The sequence below is a fragment of the Thermobia domestica genome, chromosome 1 (assembly GCF_964235325.1).
Source record: "Thermobia domestica chromosome 1, izTheDome1.hap1.1, whole genome shotgun sequence".
NCBI classification, from domain to species: domain Eukaryota; kingdom Metazoa; phylum Arthropoda; class Insecta; order Zygentoma; family Lepismatidae; genus Thermobia; species Thermobia domestica.
The window spans coordinates 62,294,262-62,315,740 of NC_137454.1; the positions used below are offsets into that span (position 1 = coordinate 62,294,262).

The 21,479-nt window shown below is 35.6% G+C and overlaps 1 protein-coding gene across 6 annotated transcripts in view; it reads left to right on the plus strand.

Annotated features, from left to right (window-relative positions):
- vari (MAGUK p55 subfamily member vari) overlaps window positions 1-12,474 on the plus strand; it is a 238,726-nt gene extending 226,252 nt beyond the window's left edge. For all 6 annotated transcript variants that reach the window (XM_081757759.1, XM_081757764.1, XM_081757756.1 and 3 more), the window contains 4 exons: window positions 178-380; window positions 2,565-2,696; window positions 5,058-5,132; window positions 11,343-12,474. In XM_081757759.1, coding sequence (XP_081613885.1) covers window positions 178-380; window positions 2,565-2,696; window positions 5,058-5,132; window positions 11,343-11,519 — 587 coding nt within the window. In that variant the 3' untranslated portion in view covers window positions 11,520-12,474. The remainder of the gene's footprint in view (window positions 1-177; window positions 381-2,564; window positions 2,697-5,057; window positions 5,133-11,342) is intronic.
- Window positions 12,475-21,479: the final 9,005 nt, after the last annotated feature.

Sequence of the window (21,479 nt, forward strand, 5' to 3'; positions counted from 1 at the left end):
TAATTGGCATATATGTTTTTTACGTTCTTTAAGCAATTATTGTGAAAGTGTAAAGATTTCAAAGCTTCAGCTTTACACTAGTATAAACTTGTAGGATCTTTGTAAATATTAAACGAAAGAAGAATCGTAGTTGTAATCTATTTTCCAGCTCAAATAATAATGTATGCCCAATTTCAGATACATCTCGTCCTCAAAGAGAACTGGAAGAAAATGGCAAAAGTTATTGGTTCATTACACGAGAAACCATGGAGCAAGAAATAAAAGAACATAAATTCTTAGAATATGGAGAACATCATGGACATCTGTACGGTACAAAGTTAGATTCTATTAGGTCAGTAATTCGACAGGGAAAGATGTGTGTCCTCGACTGCAGCCCGGCAGTAAGTAATCATACTTTATTAAAAGTAATTATTTATATAACGAATTTGTTTCAATTTTTGAGATTAAATAATCTCGTGAAAACTAGTAAATAACTTGACCATATTAATACGCCTTTGTATGAAGAGCATTGAAAACTGGTCGGCATTCGTAGCGTTGTGTTTCAAGTAGAAGGTTTAAGGAATGGAATTCCGATCTCCTGCTTTTATTCCTCTGTCCCCTCAGCCCAACAATCTGTTGGCAATTTGTAGAAGCAATTTTAAGTGGTGAATATTTGAGAAAGCATTGATACTTTATACATTCTACCATATTTTGATTATTTCATGTTGCACTTCAGTGGTCGGTGCTTTGTATTCCGTATTCTATCACTGGCCATTGATTGACTTTCTTTTTCTGGTTCTAATACTGGTTGATGGTTTCGATTATTCAGGTAATTGTTTACACGTTTCTCCCTAAAATACCACAAATTTATATTGTTTTTGATTGACCAGAATTTTTAATTACTCGATTCATAGGTTTTAAACAGGTATGTTCGATTAGCCTACATTATGATATATATATATATATATATATTTTTAAGACTGTAATCCTTGTGCTTTTTGATAAAATAATTTCCGTCCAAAAATAGTAAGTGCAGGTACTCTTGATTTAGTTGTTTGCTTCCTTATTTTAGGTCAAGAAGTACAAGGGCTGCAATAATGTCTGTCTATGGTTTTAACTTCTTTATTGGAGGACAAAGTAAATAATTTTAATTACACATATTTCTGGTATGATAGGTAGATTATCTGTTAAAACTCAGATTTATCTGATAGAGCATGCTAAAACTGTAACCACTTTTTTGTATTTTTAAAGTGTTTTCTATTCCTGGAAAACATTTCAGTGTAGTCTTGTACCAGATCAGCATCCACAATTTTCTCTGAAATTACGTTTGTATTATAGCTTCATATTAAAGAGTATTTGAAATGATGATAATTGTATAAAACTCGATGCCTCTTTACCTGAACTATATACTGTATTCCGCTAATAGCTGTCATTTGACTGGTATGTCAAGAGTGGAGGAATAAAGCGGGGGAAAAAAGAGGCAGTGTCTGTGGTGGATCAATTGCTTGTGAAACCACTTAGCAAGCGGGAAATCTGGCTCTCTTCCAGTCCAGCATCTTGATTTTTTTTTTTTTAAATTACATAGTACTTAATGATTCTACTAATTTATCACAGTATTGAAAGCCAAAAATTAATAAATATATTTATTTTATACGAGTGAGCTAGCCTTTATAATAAAAGTATGGCTGTTCTATAATCTCATAATTGTTTCATACGTTTTTATGAGTGGAGGGATCCTCACAATGTAAAGGAAGTATTTTTATCTGAATACTAGTAGTTTTTTTTTTTTCCTATTTCATTGTCTATTCATTGTCTCTACTGTTCATATTTTGCAAAATAATAGAAAGGATATAGTATAAAATTTAGAATTAGAGGAGTCCTTGGTTTGTTGTATTTGAGCGTTTTGATTATGTTAAATTTTTCAGAGGTGTCTTTGTGATAGAGAGAGAATACAACATTTTTGATAAACAATACTGTGATAATACTTATAAAAGATTACTGTTTTTTTAAGTGTTAGTAGAACGTATCTAGCCATAGTCATAATATTTCTAAGTGAAACAGCATTGGAAGGTTATTAATACGTCTGGAAAGTGTTCTTACGTAAATAATATAAAAGTAACGAAATAAACATTATTATCAGATGGAAAGTTCTTAGTATTTATTTCTTCATTTATTTATCTAAAATAAATTTTACTAGCTCATTGTTAAATTTGAAGATTAGCTCAGTAATAAGAGCTCCAGAATATAGAAGATTACACTGAAATATTAATTTTTGTTTCGGTGTGCGTTCGATAACTAGTTTCTGTTAGTACTTTCTCTTCTAATGTACATTTTTAGAGCTAATGAAGGCTAGTTAAATGTAGTGATATGAATATCCTGTTACGTGACAAAATGTCGGTGTATTTACTACAGATGGTATACAGGGAACTTCTGATAATCTGATTTTGAGTCCCGGGTTACTAATAGTATCATATTTTTATTTAGTGACACTTGTGATTCAGTAATCATAGTTCACAATATCCCTTAGTCATATAATTATCAGTTCTAATTTTTTTATATAATTATTCACTATTTGTTTGTTGTAGGCATTAAAAATACTTCATAATTCCTCCGAGTTTATGCCTTACGTTATATTCATTGCTGCCCCAGGAATGGAACAGTTGAAGTATCTGTACGATTACGGTAAATCACATGGATATTCAAGTCGGAATCTCACTGTAAGTTATTAGCAACTTCTTTTGTGGTTTGTACTTTTCAAATGTTCTGTTAGAGAGATATTTCATGTGAATTTATTTTGAGACGTTAAATGTTAGAATGAGTAAAAAGAAGCATGTTATTTTGATAATTGTGAATGAATGAATGAATTACAAGATTTTTGTTTTTTATGTGTGCATTTTATTCGGTTTGTTTGTAATGTATGCTCGTGGCTAAGCATAGTATGTGGCTGTTAGTTCTTTTTGGAGAAGCTCTGCAACAATATCTTACGTTTCGGTCATTTTTTGTTCACTTTATGCATCTGTTGAGAATTCTTCTATGCAACAGATTCTTCAAATGAGTATCAAAAGAGGAATCCTTTATTGAGTTGAACATCCCACGGCTATGCACTGAGACTAAGGGAAACGGATGATAATGATGGAATGAAGGGTGTGGATGGAAACGGGAGAACCCCGAGATAACCCCCACACACAATGTTTGTCCACCATAAAGGTCACTTGGCGAGATCTGGGATCGAACCAGGGACCCCACACATCAGAGGTGAATGCTCTACTATTGAACCACCATGGCTCCACAAGAATCCAAAAGAAAATACAAGTGAAAGCAAGCAGAATACACATTTAATAAGGATCAGTGAAAATAAATTTACAGCTCATGCATAATACACAAACTGCTTACTTTTGCTAAATACATTGCAAAATATAAAGGGATTTAAAATATCGCAGAGCAATAATACTATCGATTTTTTATCATTACCCTGAGTATCATTGACACCTAGTTGATGGTGAACTTATGAAGTTGAATATTCACTTAAACTAATCGTGGTATACACGTATGTTAATTAGTAATTGCGGAAATTTTCAGTGGGAATTCCCATCTTACTAAGCGGCGTTCACATGGCGTCCATCGATGTGGAATAGAAGTGTTAAAAATCTTCTAGTAATAATAATTCATACAAATACCTCGATTTTATCGAGTAACAAAAGTTGCATTCTTAAAAGTTTCACAGAACCACTCTGAAACTTTTCTCGAAATTACTCAAAACTTTACTGAATGATACACATACAGTGTACGATGTTACTTCAAGACTTTAAACAATGCTAATCATATACTTGTGAACATCATGATGCGTTTACAGATTTTCTACTGCCTTTGGTTTGTCACAAATACCCACAAACTGATATTCCATTCTTCCATTCGTTTTTCACAGAATACAATTTGTTGGCACACTTTCACTATTTATTTTATACAAAGCACTAATTGGAATTCCTTTATAATTACTGCGTATTTACCTATGATTCTCATCATCGTATCCGATATGCATACCACAATCAAACATTGTGTTTTTTGCCCATCAACAATGTAATACAGTTACACCCAAAATCCTGACCAGCAACCAAATGTGTTATTTTAATATCCAGTTTTTTTTAATAAGTATATACAACTACACAATCACCAAATTAAATTCTATGTATCTTTTGAAAATGTTTATTTTCGGTAAGAACCAATTCCTCTTTTACCTTATCATACTTTCTCCGGAGAGTATAATTATGGGAATAAGGAGAATGACAATTATTCTGAGGAATAAGGAGCAGTTGAGAGTGAATTAATAAACCTGATGCTTGTGCTTTCAGGTTCTACTCAGACAAGCCGAATTTTCTTCGTAACTTATTTTCCTCGTAACCAGTTTCTTATTTCGAATTCGAGACTGTGTTAGTTTGCTTTCCACATTATCTTGAAAGTATACTTTTCAAGATTCAGATTCCTTACACATCTGATAGGATGTCTCAAACCGAGGCAAGCTTGTAATAGGAGTAATTGTCAATAACTATTAAAATTAAATCATTGTTTAGATATTTGAATGTGTTTAGTTTTTATGAGGAATGCCTATACTGATATTTTTATAGCTGAAATGGGAGAAGTATATTTCTTTAAATTTTAGCATTGGAATTTACGTTCTTCTATAGACCTTGAAATAAATTTAAAATAACTAGAAGTAAAATAACTGTAGAATAATAGACAGTAATAAGCAGAAATGTAGTATTAGTTATCATTTTGTAGTATGCCGATTAGCTTGAGTCGCTAATGTAAGCGAAATGCAACATTTAGTTTTATATTTCGTATGTTTTGTTTTTGTTGATAACCTTTTGTGCGTATGGTGGTGCTTATTAAGTAATAGATGAGAGATTCTTCATAACTTGTGAAGTAATTGTTAATTTAATGAGAATGTTCCGCAGATAAAAGATAATGTATTGTGCTCTGATCCCTACTTATAAACCAGTTGTTGTAGTGTAGTATATGAGTTGAAATGTATTATAAATTTTACCCCTTTAATTTGTTCTATGTCTATGTTGCATGTTCAGTTTGATCGAGCGAGTACTTTAAGATACAGCTCTCGACGAGCAAGAACTTTGGAATCTCTGGCATCACTATATGAGGTAAGTGCAGTCTCTGTAATTAATCAATGTAAATTTTTACCAAAGCTGTTGCTTGTTCTGTTCTAAAAAATGAATGTACGTGTTCAAAATTTATGGTTTCATTTACTTCTAAATTTATTTTTCCAAATAAAAGGTCTCAATGTCATTTATTAATGAATTGTTTAATTCTTGGTTATTACTTAAGAAATACTTTTCTACATCGTTTTATGTGTCCCAAGTTCGATATAATATTAAAAGGAAGGGGGAAAAAAGAAAGAAAAAAGAGTAGGGTCCGTAAAACTCCGAATTTATAGTAATAGTCAGATATTTGAAAATAAATGTGCAAAAGGACCAAGGATTATTATTATTATTATTCAGGACAACTTAATGAGTATAATTTTATTTATTTGTTTATTTATTATTTTTTATAAGTCGTTGATCTGAAAATGCAAAATTTTATGACTTAAAAGAATTAAAAACTTTAGATAATTAATAAATGTTTTGAAGCTATAACTTGAAAAATATTTATTTTGGCTAAGTGCCAATATAAGGAAATTTAGCCGTGATTTTAGTTTGATACTGCAAAGTATTTAGTAACCTACGTGTGTTAACGGGATCGTCAGAAATGCAAACATAAAGGCATAACATCTTTGTTCTGTAGAAAATTGTAAGGTTTAAAATCCTTTTTGGTGGAAATGTACTGTAGGGGCCGACTCCTGGATATTCGGGTTTAATCAGATCAATTGCCAATATTGACCTGTCATCATGAAGCAAGTGAGGAACTACTTACCCCTTTTAGAATTTATGGTAACTTTTGTTACCATGGAGTAGTGTTGGCCGCTTATTTAGGTTTATAACAATTATTTAAGCAGTTTTATTTATTTATTTATTTATTTTATTGGTCAGGTCAAGCATGGACCAAACAATACCCCACATGCGTTTTGGAACCGCATGGTCAACTTGGCCGCGCCAAATGGGGGTGGATGGGCGTGACTTTTTGTTTTTCTTAAGGCAAATTTCAAAATTTTTTCACGCCCAAAGTGGAAATCTTAAAAGGGCTAAGAGGTAATGAACTTCAATCTAGAATGCGGAAAATGACAACAATGAGATTTGTGTTAAATGAAAATCACTCAGCTAACAAACTATTTGACTAGCACTTTTCGTTAGCTACTACTCCATTCAGTTTTAGTTTTTATCTCTGAAATTGGGGAACGCCTCCTTATCTATCATGACTTACTAAAGCTTCTTTTTGTCGGAGCTAAGCATCGATATCTGTTTATCTGCGTTTTAAAGACTTACTGTTATTCACACTTCTTTCAAGGAAATTATGTATTTTTCATCACATAAAGTTATATAAGTTTGAAAGAAGTGGATCATTGTTGTTCAACTAGTTCGCATTGGTTTCATTTAGATTTTGAGTGTAAAAACCTTCGCCACATAAAGACAAAAATTGAGTCTTCCATTTCTCCCTCCGTTGTTCAACTTCTTTCTGCATGAGAATCTATTACGAAAGAAATCTTCTCTGAATACTATAAGGAAGGAAGGGAGCCAGACCTTATAAAAAAATTAATTATATAATAATATTTAGAATTTTATTTTAGTATGTTACTATTTTTATTGTCCTTGATGAGATTGATCAAAAGTATTTGAAATTCATAAAGACTTCAAAACGGGGAGCTTTTCTTCGAATTACCTTATACTCCTGGGGAAACACTTTTCTAAAAGTATTGGTTTTTTTTTTTTTTTTTTTTTTTTTTTTTTTTTTTTTTTTTTTTTTTTAAAGTGCCACTGCAGTTTTACTGATGTTTTTGGCCCTTTCTTTGAAAGAAAGAAAAATCCTCTATCCCAGTTCATTCTTCTAGTAACACCGTTCACAAGGATAGACTTTCCTTTCGTAACTTTATTTGATTCAGAATTAGTCCGACAAGACCTGAAAGAGGAAAACTGGTTCGAATTCGAGATCTCAGAAAGACGGGGTTCTGTTCTTACAGCACAAGTGAAGAGGATGATAGAAATAGGATTTTTTTCTCACATTTAAGAACTGTCAGTCTTCCGTCCAGATTAGGTAAAATAATCGGAAGTTTAAGAAAACGGAACCTAACATGATTCACTTTTCAGAGTTAAAGAATCCAAACATTAAACCTTCGCAACACATTCAACTAAGTAGCATTATTTGGCCTAAGCCGGCTATAAAATTCTTTAACAAGGAAGGAAAGCAGAACCTTCATTCTAGGTGCACTTACTAAAAAGGTATGTCTCATCAAAGAGGGCACGTTTATATAATACTTCAAGAAATCGGTCGAAACAAAAATTTTCAGATCAGTGGCAGGATCCAGCTCTAAAGAAATCGTATTCTCAAGAGCGCTTGTCACTTTCCTGGCTGCAAGTTAAGAAAATTAAAATAGGAAATGAAAGCAAAACAAAATTAGAAAGATACATTATTTTAAAAAAATCTTATATATAAACTTAACCTAGAAAGACAATTCAATAACAATGTAAATTAGGGTACAAATTATTCCTTAATATATAAACAATTTAGAATTTATAGCAATGACATTAAATCGACTACTTCGGTAATTATATGTTGGTGCGAATTAAATGTTCGCTTTGACGTCTGGTGAAAAACTCATCTTCGCAACACAACACAGGGATGGACTAATATCATGCATCTATCATCACAAACTCTGTACACGTCCAGCAAACAGGCTGAGTAACTAGACATTCAGAGACAGTGCGTGTTTAAACAGGAAGGTCCACTGTAGAGAATACTTAAATTCGAGTGATTTTTCTTTACAAACAGCAAACTACAAAAAACATTTAAAGTGCATTTGGGCCAGTAATGGTAAATGAGCTCAGCATTTGCTGCCGTGGTGCCAAATTTTCGTTTTAGTAACACATCATTGCAAAACGAGCCACGTGGGCACCGACCAACATCATGTTTGGATTACTTTGTCAAGAATACCGTGGAAGCAGTCCCTCAGAAAAGTATTCGTACCGTTGCAGACGAATTAGACCAGCGTTTCCCAACCTTTTTCAACTTGCGGCACACTACGGTTATAACTTGAATTCTTGCGGCACACTCATAGATATTATTATGTATTTGTATTTATACCTAAAGTACTTTTTTTTTTTTTTATTACTGATCTTCTCATAGAGAAAAAGCTCAATCACTGGTTAATCATTATGTTTATTTTTTATTGTAATTTAAAAATAAAAAAATGCAATGTAATGTTGGGTTCAGGTTTTTAAAATATACGCTTTCTTTTTCGAAAACTCTATCCAATCTTTCACTAAGAAGGAAGATCACTAAATAACGTACGAACAAACAAATCTCTTGTTCGTTTAAAACACAAATGTAGGTAATTTATATGCATGTTTGGTTTGTCGAAAGGATTGAATGATATTATAAAATTTCAAGTTACGAAATAGTCTGCAACAATAAAGAAGCAATAATGGTCATAAAATAATAAATACTTTTTTCCACATTAAAAATGTACAGAAAAGTAACAAGGTCTGAAACTTAAAATTGTAGATTCGTAGTAGAGGTCCATAGTAATGTTAAATACAAATATTCATTTTTCCCTATGTCTTGCAATTTGATTGCTATAGAATTAATAATTTTATTTCGATTTCCTCGCGGCACACCTGTTGGGAAACGCTGAATTAAATATACACCATACTATTGTTGTTCAGCGATTCCATTCAATCTAGAGTGAAAAAAAAAAAAGATTCTTGAAGATTACACAGTTGACACCAACCAAGAAAAGTCGCCGTGTGAAGGTGTGCAGTTCTCTGAGTGTAAGGAATAACCGGGAAATTTCGTGATTGGATCGTCATTTTTTATGAAAAATCGATTTATTACGTAAGTTGTGTCGGTCAGGACAGTGGTTGCATCTTGATCAAAGTCCAGAATGGTTTAAGAAACCCGAAAATAATGATGATCCATCATGTCTTTCTCAGTTGTGACGAAACCATGAGGACGGATCATTATACAGTGCTGAACTCATGAAATACACCTCAACTTCGCCCATAAACATCCATAAATGTTCAAAAGACATGGTGTCGTCATATTGCACGACAATGCAGGCGCAAATGTCGCTTAATGTGCGTTACACTCTTCATAATTTGCAGCATGAAACTCTTCTTCATCTTCCGTAAACTCCAGACATCTCTTTCATCGAATACCATCCGGCATTTCGAGTACTTGTGGAAGAAGGAAATGATGCACTTGTGGTGGACGTTTCGTCGTACCAACCTAATAAAAGACAAAATGTCATGTAATTAAGCGTAAATTGACGTGGTTTAGACTGTTAGTAACAACTAATATGTAATGTACCGAGTATTATTCAATATGGCATTAAAATACTAATAAATGTGATCTAATGGTCTTAACCTATCTAATGTAATATGAAGATACAGTAAAATACGACCAGATAAAACTGTGCCCATAATAAGTTTATATGAATTTTAATTTTCTTTCTACGTTTTAAATTAGCCCATTTTGCACATTATCAACAGGTTTTAGGTGAAATTATTAAAAATGGTACGTCATTAGGGTTTCCACTCATTTGACGATCACATGACCCTACGTAGCGTAATCGCTAACGCTCGCTTTTGGTGTGAGCGGTCCCAGGTTCGATTCCTAGTGGGCATATTCTGTTGAAAAAGTGTAATAGCTTTTTCAAGTCAGTCATTCTGAGGGAGGTTTTCCTCATTCATGTCAGGTAAATGCTAGAATGGTATCTAACAATGGTCCCAGGCCGCTTCCTTCTTTCCCCAATTCCTTGGGTAATGTTGATCACCGAGGGATGTCATCCCTCATACGTTACAGGCTAACATGATCATAGATGCCGAAAGCCCAAAAATTTAGCTCCTGATTCTAATCATTTGGCGACCACAAATTTCCTCACTCTTTTCCAGGGCTTGACTTACAAATTTCTAGGTGTGTACATACAGGGTGAACGGTAATGACGTGGACGAACTTGGAGGGGTGATAGTACATCCAAAAAGAAGCAAAACAGTCCTAGTGAACATGGGGGAAATTCTGTCCCGTTTAGGAGTGACAGCGTGTCGAAAGCTGAACTTCAGAGGCCAATAGTTCAAAAACAATACACCGTAGAGAGTGCGGTTAAAAACGTCACTTAAAAAGTCATATCTACTCTACTGAAAAATGAATATTTGAAAACGCCGCTATGCGTGTGCACGGGATTCCCCAAAACAACGGAGGTATTTCCGGACATGTTGTGAAGGAAAGAAGTGTTCCACGTTGTTAATCCGTACGTACTCATAGCTGCGTTTTCAAACATGCATTTTTCGATAGAGCAGGTATGACTTCCTAGGTCACGTTTTTATCCGCACTCTCTACGATGTTTTGTTTTTGAACTATTGGCCTCTGAAGTTCATGTTCCCACGCTTTCGACACGCTGTCACTCCTAAACGGGACAGAATTTCCCCCATGTTCACTAGGACTTTTTTTTGCTTCTTTTTGGATGTACTATCACCCCTCCAAGTTTGTCCACGTCGTTACCATTCATCCTGTATAAATAAATAAATAAATAAATAATAATAATAAAAAAAAAAAAGATCAACTATATTACGCGACCAGGCGGCTCCTCATCTACTATACATGTAAATGTTTAGAGTGAGTGTGTGGAAAGATAATTTTTGCAAAACTAACTTATTTTATAAAATATACCCTACCAAACAGCCGGGTAAGGCAAAAAGACAAATGAGTTGTGAGAAGTAAAAATTTGTATTTAAATTATCTGACTTTTCCAGGTGTGTCCAGATTTTCATTACACATTCCCTGGACTTTTTGGACTTTTTACAAATAGATTGAATTCCTGTACTCTTCCAGGATTAGCAGGTCCGTGGGAACCCTATTTATATCAAAATTACGTGCGATACAGGGTCCACAGAATACTGGATTGCCTTTATAGAAATATTGGTGGAAGGTAGCTGGTTAGTGACACTCAAAAGAGTAATAATAATCGCAAGACATTGAACATTTCGATAGTAGCTCGTTGGAATCATATGTTCCCAGCAGGTGAAAGACAAGGGTTCAATTCAATACTAGTTCAGTGTTTTTTGTAACTAAATACAGTCATCGAAGACTCATTCTACCAATGTTTTTATGAAGTGACATATTTTGTTATCAAATTATTAGCTGATTTATTTGGTTGTAATGAAAACCTAATTTTCTTGATTCAAATTTCTACTATCTTTTTGTAGGAGGAAGATCTTCGTCGAACTTTAGAAGAGAGCGCATTTATGCAGCGATCGTACGACAAATACATTGATATTGTGATTGTGAATGAAGACTTTGATGCAACATTCCGAAGAGTTATCGAGGCGCTGGAAACGTTGAGCACAGAACATCAGTGGGTTCCCGTTTCCTGGGTATATTAAAAGTCTACAACTGGGAAACATAAATGAAAAGAAGAACCTAATTTTAAACAGCCGTCAGAAAAAAATATTTTTTATTGTGGCAGCTATAATTGTTGAGGTCTATTATTGCGAGAAAGAAAGTTAGGTCTTATCAGTCATGTATTGTTGCTTTAATAAAGCAGAATGACTGGAAGTATGCTACTTAATGTTAAATTTGAGATAAAGAATATTGAAACTATAAGGAAAAAGAAATTTACATTGCATTAGTTGCTAAAAAGCTAACCGTCCAATTTTTCAGGGAGAAAAATATATCATTGTTATTTTTTATTTGTTGTATATTTTGCATTATTTTTAATTTGTGGTGAAAATATTATACCTATGTTAATTTTAAGTAAATCATTCAACTTTTTGTATGTACTTAAATGTATGATTTACATTGAAGATTTTTTTCATCCAGTATTTGAAACTAGCTTCTTTTGCTGCTTATATAACAATATATTATTTAAAATGGAATTTGCTCAGTTCCAAGTGTGAAATGGCGTAGCTGTTCTGTTAGTTTCTACATGAAATTAGTGTGCCTAGTGTGTCCCTTTGTATGTGTTCTTTTGTTTTGTGATTTAGTACAAAAGTTATATATATTTTTTTTTATTAATCATCAATACTTACCATATTTGCTTTAATTGTGTCCATTTCATTTCTGTCCATTAAATAACTTTACAGCATATTAATTCCAATACAAATAAAGGTAAAGCATATGAACCTTACACATTGTACTGGTCTGTGCCGAGACTGATAAAAAATAAACTTTTTGTGTTGCAATTTGTCTGAAATTACAATAAAAGAATATTGCTGTAACAAGTTATCATAAAATAAAGAACAAACCTAACAAATTACATGGAAAAATTGTAATATTTTCCAGAACAATGAATGTTGGCCTGTCTAGAAAAGCAGATCTCATTAAAAATGAAAGAATTTCTATATGAGTATTAATTACTTTAGTTACCTTCCTTTAGTTAATGTATGTTGACCAGATTTTCCCCCTAAAGTTAATGAGTAAATTACTGTAAGAAGATCGATGTTTTGATCAGATATACAGTATTAGTAAATGTACGAGGCACGCCCACAAAATAAGTGTACTATGGCCCTCGCGGGCAGAGGGAATTTGTTATTGTTATGTTGGTCACATTGCCGTGTAGCTTAGCTCCTATCCTTTCCAGCGAGCCCAATCACGCGTCAGTACGACCAAAACTGTGACCACAGTAACGTCTCCCGTGAAAAGTGTTGATAAAATCTCCCGCCAAGTGCGAGATTTCAAAGTCATCTCATTGTGAATGGAAAATCTTAGTGTGGAGTTTTTAACGAGATCAAGACAATTGAGAAGGGCAATTCAAATCAAGAGGAGTGGACTAATGACAAAGGAAACCTGCTTTCTGCACAACAACGCCAGACCGCATACGGCCAATGCAACAAAACATGGAGTCATTCGGATGAGATGTTTTGAACCAGTCCGCGCATTTCCCTGACCTGACGCCTTCGGACTCATCTGTTCACTTCCCTCAAGATGCACATAAGTGAGGAAAAAATGACGAGGAAGTGAAGGTGGAGGTGAGGAATTGGTCAAAAGAGGTGGCGGCAGACTTCTTTGACCAAGGCATAAAAAAACTGATCCCTCATCTCACTAAGTGCATCGAGAGGGATGGCAAGTATGTGGAAAAATAATTAGATATGTAGTGATGTAACCATGTAGAAGTTTTGTTTTAAATATATTTTTTGAAACCTACAAAAATTTAGTACACTTATTTTCTGGACGTGCCTCGTAATGTCATGAGGAAGAAAAGTAGTAATTCCAGGAGAATATCGAATACTTATTCTCCTGCTTCACAAAGGGAGCCATGATACCAAAGGATTACTATCGAACACAACTGCTGATTCACATCACCTGAATCTTGCATTGGCAAATAACTGCGAAAAAAGATTCTGTATATCCATGGTTAGTAACGTCATATAGGTTCGAAGCTATTTAAAAATGATCCAAGCTGCAAATGAAGATCTATCTCAACCGGAGCGGATCATAAATTTCCGTTCTAACATGACTCGCAAGCCCCAAACAAGTATTACTTGTTGCGTACCTTACTTCCCAACACTGTTTCACTCTTTCATTGCATTTCTTATTATCCAGATAAATTGTGTGAAAGGAGTCGAAACTGAAAAGAGGAGTCAGATTCTAAAAGATGGATGGAGGTAGAAAGAATATGAAAATATCAGGGCTCATAGCGAGTCACTTTTTTTTTTTTTTTTAAACTAAAAGTTACTTTTTTTCAAGTTGGTCACTAAAAGTTACTTTTTTTCAAATTTGTCACTAAAAGTTACTTTTTTGGGAGTTAAAGTGAGTTTTTCGTGTGATTTATGTTTTGGATTGGCAGTTTTCTAAGAAAAAATATTATAAAAATAAATGGAAAACGGCAGAAACTTGTCACTCATTACTCTTCTGAAAGCTTCAGTATTTGCTGCCACATGTGAAACAGTCAGCTTTATTCTCACTTCAGCTTATATTCTTTCTAAAGCACAGTGGATGGTTGGTGGATGCTTAGGCTCTCAAGGTGGTCTTGAGAACCCTTCTGCGTCTATTGTTTCTTCTATCATAATAGTCTTTTAGTATTCTCTGGTAATAGTTAATGCTCCGCTCAACGTTGTGTGTGTGTGTTTGTGTGGTTCATCATGTTCGTCTTGTGTTATGCTTCTTGTATGTTCTTCTTAAGAGTAGGTGATGAATTTGAATATTTCACGACTTTGAGAACTCTCAATGCCAACATTGTAAGTTAAATATAATGTCTGGGATGAAGAACTTCGGAAATAGGCCAGAACTGGTTCCACTTACTCAGAAGCTTCTTACATCTGCTAAGTCTGCTTACCGTAACTACAAAGCATATTTAGAAAACCTAAGAAAGGAGGAAGCTCAAAAAGAAGAAGTAAAGGAAAAAGGGACATGATCAGATTTTGGTTACTTTTTCGTGTGCTTTTGGTCACTTTTCAACTATTTACAAGAGACCAGACCACTATGAGCCCTGAAAGAGGAAGGACCGTTTGTGGGGAAGAATATTTTTAAATAATAATAATAATATGGCCGGACCTCTTTTCCTCATTATTTTTTCTCCACATCCTATTGACGAACCGTTCTGACTTCAAAGTTTAGTGCCTTCAATGAACTTTTATTCTAAACAATCATGTATCAACATCTTAATTTTGATTTTCGTTAGTCTATTCGACATTTTTTTTTCAAACTGTATAATCATAACTAGAATTGGATTGCAGAAAGTTGTAATACTTCAACCTAGTAAAAATCATGTAGGTTTTAAATATACAAAAATCCCTCAGAATAAAGGACGAGGTGTGGATGAATTCTGTAATTCTAATGGCTAAGCTGAAATTGTAACTTCCATGTAATGTGTGTGTGGCTAAAATGAATAGTCCGAAAACAATGGAAGTACATTATTGGATTGATTAGAGTATGACCAAATGTAGTAGAAATCCAAAATTATCTTGGAGGACACAAATTTCTGTGTATCCAGCCTACAACAATATTAGTAAAACAAAGCTGATTTAGTTTAGAATATCGAGTTTCTTTTCTTCTCCAGCATCACAGTGCGTTCAAATTGGTCTACAATTAGTACAGCCATGTTCAAAATTACAGGAATGGATACGTAACTATGCAAAACTATGGTTAAAACTCTTGTATAAGCTTCCATATAGGGGCAATACGGGATCTTGCGAGTATTTGGATAGAGAAAACTGAAGGTATTGCTGTGCTGTATTCATACAATGTCATAAGGAGAACTGAAAGACTCAGCAGAAAATCAGTAATTAAAAAAAAAAAAAAAAAAAAAAAGTGAAAACAGACTAAGTAGAACTCTACGAGTATTACTCACTTATTTTCAGTTGAAAACGTTCAACCATTATTATGTTCCAATATTCCTACATTTTCTTAACAAAGACTTTTTTGTGGGTGGATGGGTGTGTGAAGTGGATAATTTAAGTAGGATTTTTTCAACATTCTCATAAACGTGTTGCTGGTTTTCTATGCTGTTAAATTGAATAGCTACTTGAATGAAATAAGTATCGGGTTCCAGTCAAGTAAATCAAGAACGCCAATGGGATTCATTTAGTACTTCAATTTAAAATCAATGGCTGGTTGGCTTAAGCCCTTTGGAGTTTAAAGTTGCAGAAGTTCTGAACATGGACGTACAAAAAGTATCTGTAACAGTGTAGTGTCCTATCACATCATGCTCAGCTAGCAGTCAAATGAGTCTACAAATTTCTTCTGGATTTTCAAATAATTGTTTTATTTAAAAGAAAACTTATACGAGTGGCAGAGCAGCTTGTTTCTGTTGACTTCTTGAAAAACAAATACACTATGTGATCAAAAGTATCCGGACACCTGGCTGAAAATGACTTACAAGTTCGTGGCGCCCTCCATCGGTACTGCTGGAATTCAATATGGTGTAGGCCCACCCTTAGCCTTGATGACAGCTTCCACTCTCGCAGGCATACTTTCAATCAGGTGCTGGAAGGCTTCTTGGGGAATGGCAGCCCATTCTTCACGGAGTGCTGAACTGAGGAGAGGTATCGATATAGGTCGGTGAGGCCTGGCACGAAGTCGGCGTTCCAAAACATCCCAAAGAAGTTCTATAGGATACAAGTCAGGACTTTGTTCAGGCCAGTCCATTACAGGAATGTTATGGTCGTGTAACCACTCCGTCACAGGCCGTGCAGTAGGAACAGGTGCTCGATCGTGTTGAAAGATGCAATCGCCATCCCCGAATTGCTCTTCAACAGTGGGAAGCAAGAAGGTGCTTAAAATATCAATGTAGGCTTGCGCTGTGAGAGTTCCATGCAAAACAACAAGAGGTGCAAGCCCCCTCCAAGAAAAACACTACCACACAATAACATCATCACCTCCGAATTTTATTGTTAACACTACACACGCTGAAAGATGATGTTCACTGGGCATTCGCCATACCCACACCCTGCTATCGGATCGCCACATTGTGTACCGTGATTCGTCACTCCACACAATGTTTTTCCACTGTTCAATCGTCCAATGTTTACGCTCTTTACGCCAGGCGAGGCGTCGTTTGGCCTTTACCTGCGTGATGTGTGGCTTATGAGCAACCGCTCGACCATGAAATCCAAGTTTTCTCACCTCACGCCTAACTGTCATAGTACTTGGAGTGGATCCTGATGCAGTTTGGAATTCCTGTGTGATGTTCTGGACAGATGTCTGCCAATTATACTTTACGACCCTCTTCAACTATCAGCGGTCTCTGTCAGTCAACAGATGAGGTCAGCCTGTACGCTTTTGTGCTGTACGTGTCCCTTCATGTTTCCACTTCACCATCACATCAGACACAGTGGACCTAGGGATGTTTAGGAGTGTGGAAATCTCGCGTACAGACTTCTGACACAAGTGACACCCAATCACCTGACCACGTTCGAAGTCCGTGAGTTCCGCGGAGCGCCCCATTCTGCTTTCTCACGATGTCTAATAACTACTGAGGTCGCTGATAATGAGTACCTGGCAGCAGGCCCGTAGCCAGCCCAAAAATTTAGGGGGGGCAGGTAGAAGTTAGGGGGGCCCGACCCAATCACATTATACTTCATCACCATATTATAGTTCATTTTCAAGCCTACCGTGAAATTTTATGGGGGCCAACCAAAGTTTAGGGGGGGCCCTTTCCCCCCGTGGACACGGGCCTGCCTGGCAGTAGGTGGCAGCACAATGCACTTAATATGAAAAACATGTTTTGGGGGGTGTCCGGATACTTTTGATCTCATAATGTAGCTTCTTAGCTTCGTCAAAGAAGTTTAGATAAAATTTAAGGCTTCAGAAACTCTTTGTTTGCAGCTATGCTATGAGGTAAGTGACGAAAAAATAATGGTACAGTATGTTTTACAATTTAAAGTGCAACTAATACTACGATAAATTCTCTAAAATAAATTGTCTAAAGATATATTGAATGCTAATCGAGAAAAAGAGAGAAAGTTGAATGATTAGTGCTGGAATATTAGAACTTGTCATTCTTGCTAGAGCCTTTCTATCTCAATTATGGCCCTTTTGGCGCTTCTGTCGATATGTGATTTCCCGTACCTCCCTCGAAAGAGGAGGGACAAGTTGTTGCGGCCGAGATCTTTCAATTGTTAGATGCGGAAGCGTTGCCAGAATGAATTATTTCACGGACTTCACTGTCCTCTGTCTTGTTAGCTATTCTAAGTAGCCTACGATTATCACTCGTCAAGACCAAACGATTGAATGACAAATTGGCAACACAGCTGAGGTCATTCACTTCCTTTCCGTAAGCAAAGGGACGGTTTCCTCCGTCAGAGGGCGGCGCAGGTGGAGCCGAAGTATAGTTCGCATGGTTTCCGAGGGCACAGGTAGAATAGACAAGCTCTAGTCATCAAGTTCAATAGTAAACGGAACTTATAAGAAATATTCACAAAAAATATAGGTGTTTGTGAAAGACTACTACATAGCGAGTTAACACTTTCCGGATCCGGGGTTTTTGGGCTATTTTTTAGACTTTCAGTCAAGCAGCTACTGCATCGTCACTATTTATCCTAGGATCATGGTTCATACCTCATTCTCTTCAGAATAGAGCTGGCTTTCAAATGGTACAACTTGCATGCTCATAACATATACCAGGAGCGGGAAAAATGATGTCAAAGGGAAAATTTCGGAGGGAAATTTTTTCCTCGCACTTTGGGCCCCTCTGGAGCGGCCCGGTGTGAACGTAGCCATCTAAAAAAAAAAATCTGATAAATAGCACTTGGTATACTGAATGTGTGGGCCAAATTTCAAGTTTCTATCCTGAATACCAAGGGCGGGAGAAATTTTATCAGGAATTCCCACCATGCCCCAAATTACTGTAAAACACCATGATCTCAGGTAAAAAATTTCCTGAGACATCCCTAATTACCCTAGGGTCATGTTTCGCCCATCATTCTCTTCAGAATAAAACTGCCTTTCAGACGGTATGACTCTCGTGTCTCCATCATGTATCTAAGGCGGGAAAATTAGGAAAAACGGGATTTTTGGGGTAAAAATATTCTTTTTTCAACTTTTAGCCCCCCTGGACCCCCCTGTTTTATCGCAGAGATCTGAAAAAAATCTGGCAAATACTACTCGGTGGGCTGAATGTTTATGCACAATTCCAATTTTCCAGGTGCAAAAGTAAGCCCGCCAAATATATATATACCGACAATGTCCCATATTCCCGTATACAGAGGGAAATTTTTAAACATGCCCTGAGACATACCTAATTACCCTAGCGTCATGTTTCGCCTATCATTCTCTTCAAAACAGAACTGCCTTTCAGGCGGTACCATTCACTTGTCCCCATCATGTATCTAAGACGGGAAAAATCCCGTGAAAGGGATTTTTGGTAAAAAATTTCCCTTTTTCATTGTTTAGCCCCTGTGTACCCCCCTGTTTTAACGCAGAAATCTGAAAAAATTGGTAAATACTACTCGGTGGACTGAATGTTTTTGCACAACTTCAATCTTCTAGATGCAAAAATAAGCCCGCAAAAAAAGAATACCGAAAATGTCTAAAATTCCCCTATACAGAAGTATATTTTGATAAAAATTCCCTGACACTTCCATAATTACCCTAGGGCCATTTGTCGCACATCATTCTCTTCAGAATAGAACTGCCTTTCAGACGGTATGACTCACGTGTCTCCATCATGTATCTAAGGCGGGAAAATGAGGAAAAACGGGATTTTTTGGATAAAAATATCCCTTTTTTCAACTTTTAGCCCCTCTGGTTCCCCCCTGTTTTAACGCAGAAATCTGAGAAAAATCTGGTAAATACTACTCGGTGGACTGAATGTTTGTGCAAAATTTCAATCTTCTACGTGCAAAAATAAGCCCGCCAAAAATAATTTACATAAACCCCCCCAAAAAATATTACACGAAAATATATATTTTAGACTTATGACGTCATCACCTCCTATGTCTCGACGCAGGAAATTGTGAAACCATACGTAATGTCTTCTACAATGCCTCTGAACTTGAAAAACAAAACAAAAAAAAAAAAAAAGGACGAAAAAGCTCAAATAGGAGAGTTATAACGCAATGTACCATGAAACACCCCGTATGGTACAGATTGTACCATGGGATCCCTAAAGTCTTAATTCTGTCCCCACTTTTTCTGATCAGTAAGCAGCGAAATGTTTTATTATTATAGCCACACTTCGCATCATTAAATTAATACATCTTTCTCTGATATTTGTTCAAAAGGATTATTATTATTATTATTATTATTATTATTATTATTATTATTATTATTATTATTATTATTATTATTATTATTATTATTATTATTATTATTATTTTAAGATCATATACATAGAATACATCGCTGAATCAAGTTCCAAGTTAGTCGACGTAAAATTAAGAAATTGCAAACGAAAAATGTATAAGAAGACATGTGGTTGAAAATCCTTGCAACAATATGGAAATGTGTTGTTATTTCTTCATAATAGTTAACACGTTTCTATTACATTCTTAACATTAAATGGATGAAACCTATCACATTTACCTTAAATTTGCCTGGAAGTGAGATGGTGATGGAAACATCCTATGCTGTGAGAGTTAATCTTGCATTTTTGGGCTCTCACCCGATTCAAATCCCGATTGAGGTTCAAAACGCACCTTAATAATAAATCTTATCCCTCAGAGCATCTGCATTGCATAAGCACGTAAAATACCTCAAACTCATCAGAGTTTGCCGTATAATTTCTGGCAATTTATATATTTTTGTTTCTACGTAGAGGCGTCACTTTACTTTCAAATTTCTTTCATTTGCGTTGTCCTCTCTTACGTAAAAACTTAAGACAAAATTTGACCCTTTTTCTATATAGTTCTATTAGGCTATCCTATAATAATGTATTTTTGCACAGTGATGAAAAGAACGATAATTTACTTAGAAGAATATTACCGTTAGTCAGGAAAATCTATTAATCGAACTCTAAAACACACTGCCACCTATCAACTAGCTGTTGAATCCCCGTGAAAGAAGTCACCTGTTTTGGAGGCAAAGAACTTAGTGTTCGTCGCACGACATCCTGATGTTGCAGTGTTACGCGGAAAGATGGTTTTTCAGACCGCGGAAAATACAGTATCTGTTAGTACAAGATTTGGTGAAATCGCCAAGTAGGGAATTTTCTTCCAACCACATTCCTCGACTTGAGCACAGGTCCTTTTTGGCGTATATGGGCGCGCGTTATCACAGTGGATGAGAACACCCTTGCGAGGAACTAGAGCAGGACGTTACTTTGCAGGGGGTGGAAACATTTTTTACAGTTCCTGCGTATCCCTTTCTTGTTAGGCTGCCAGTGATGTTTGCGTGTAATGTTGTGGTAGACGACCCAGTTTTCACCCCCTGTCACCATTCTGTTCAGAAATGACTTACATCTATGATAGTAAAAAGGGAACTGCAGGTGTCCACTTCTGTTGCGTTAACGCATTGGATACCCATTTTCCGAATTTCAACACGTACATGTCCTGCAGATGACGATAAAGGATTGAATAAACGACATGGAGTTCGCTGGCCAGGTCTTCAAGAGTTTGCATTAAATTTCCCTCCTCCACTACTTTGAGGGCATCGTTGTCCAACTGCACATGCTTCCCATTTCGTGGCTTATTCGTGAGGCTGGTGTCCCCAGATCAAGACCTCTAGTACTTCCGCACAGCATATTTCGTGCTGCTGCACTTGGTGAATGTTCCTGGTGAAATTCATACAGCATGACATACTGTCATTGGTACTTTGACACTGCCATGACCAAGACGAGTCTCAATTCCAAAACGTGGAATAGATCTTTTTCTTCTACACATTGCTGTACAATAAAGTATTGTATTTGGCATAGCTCTGTTACGTGCCGTCTACTTCATTATTCGTTCGTCAGATGACATCAGTCATCG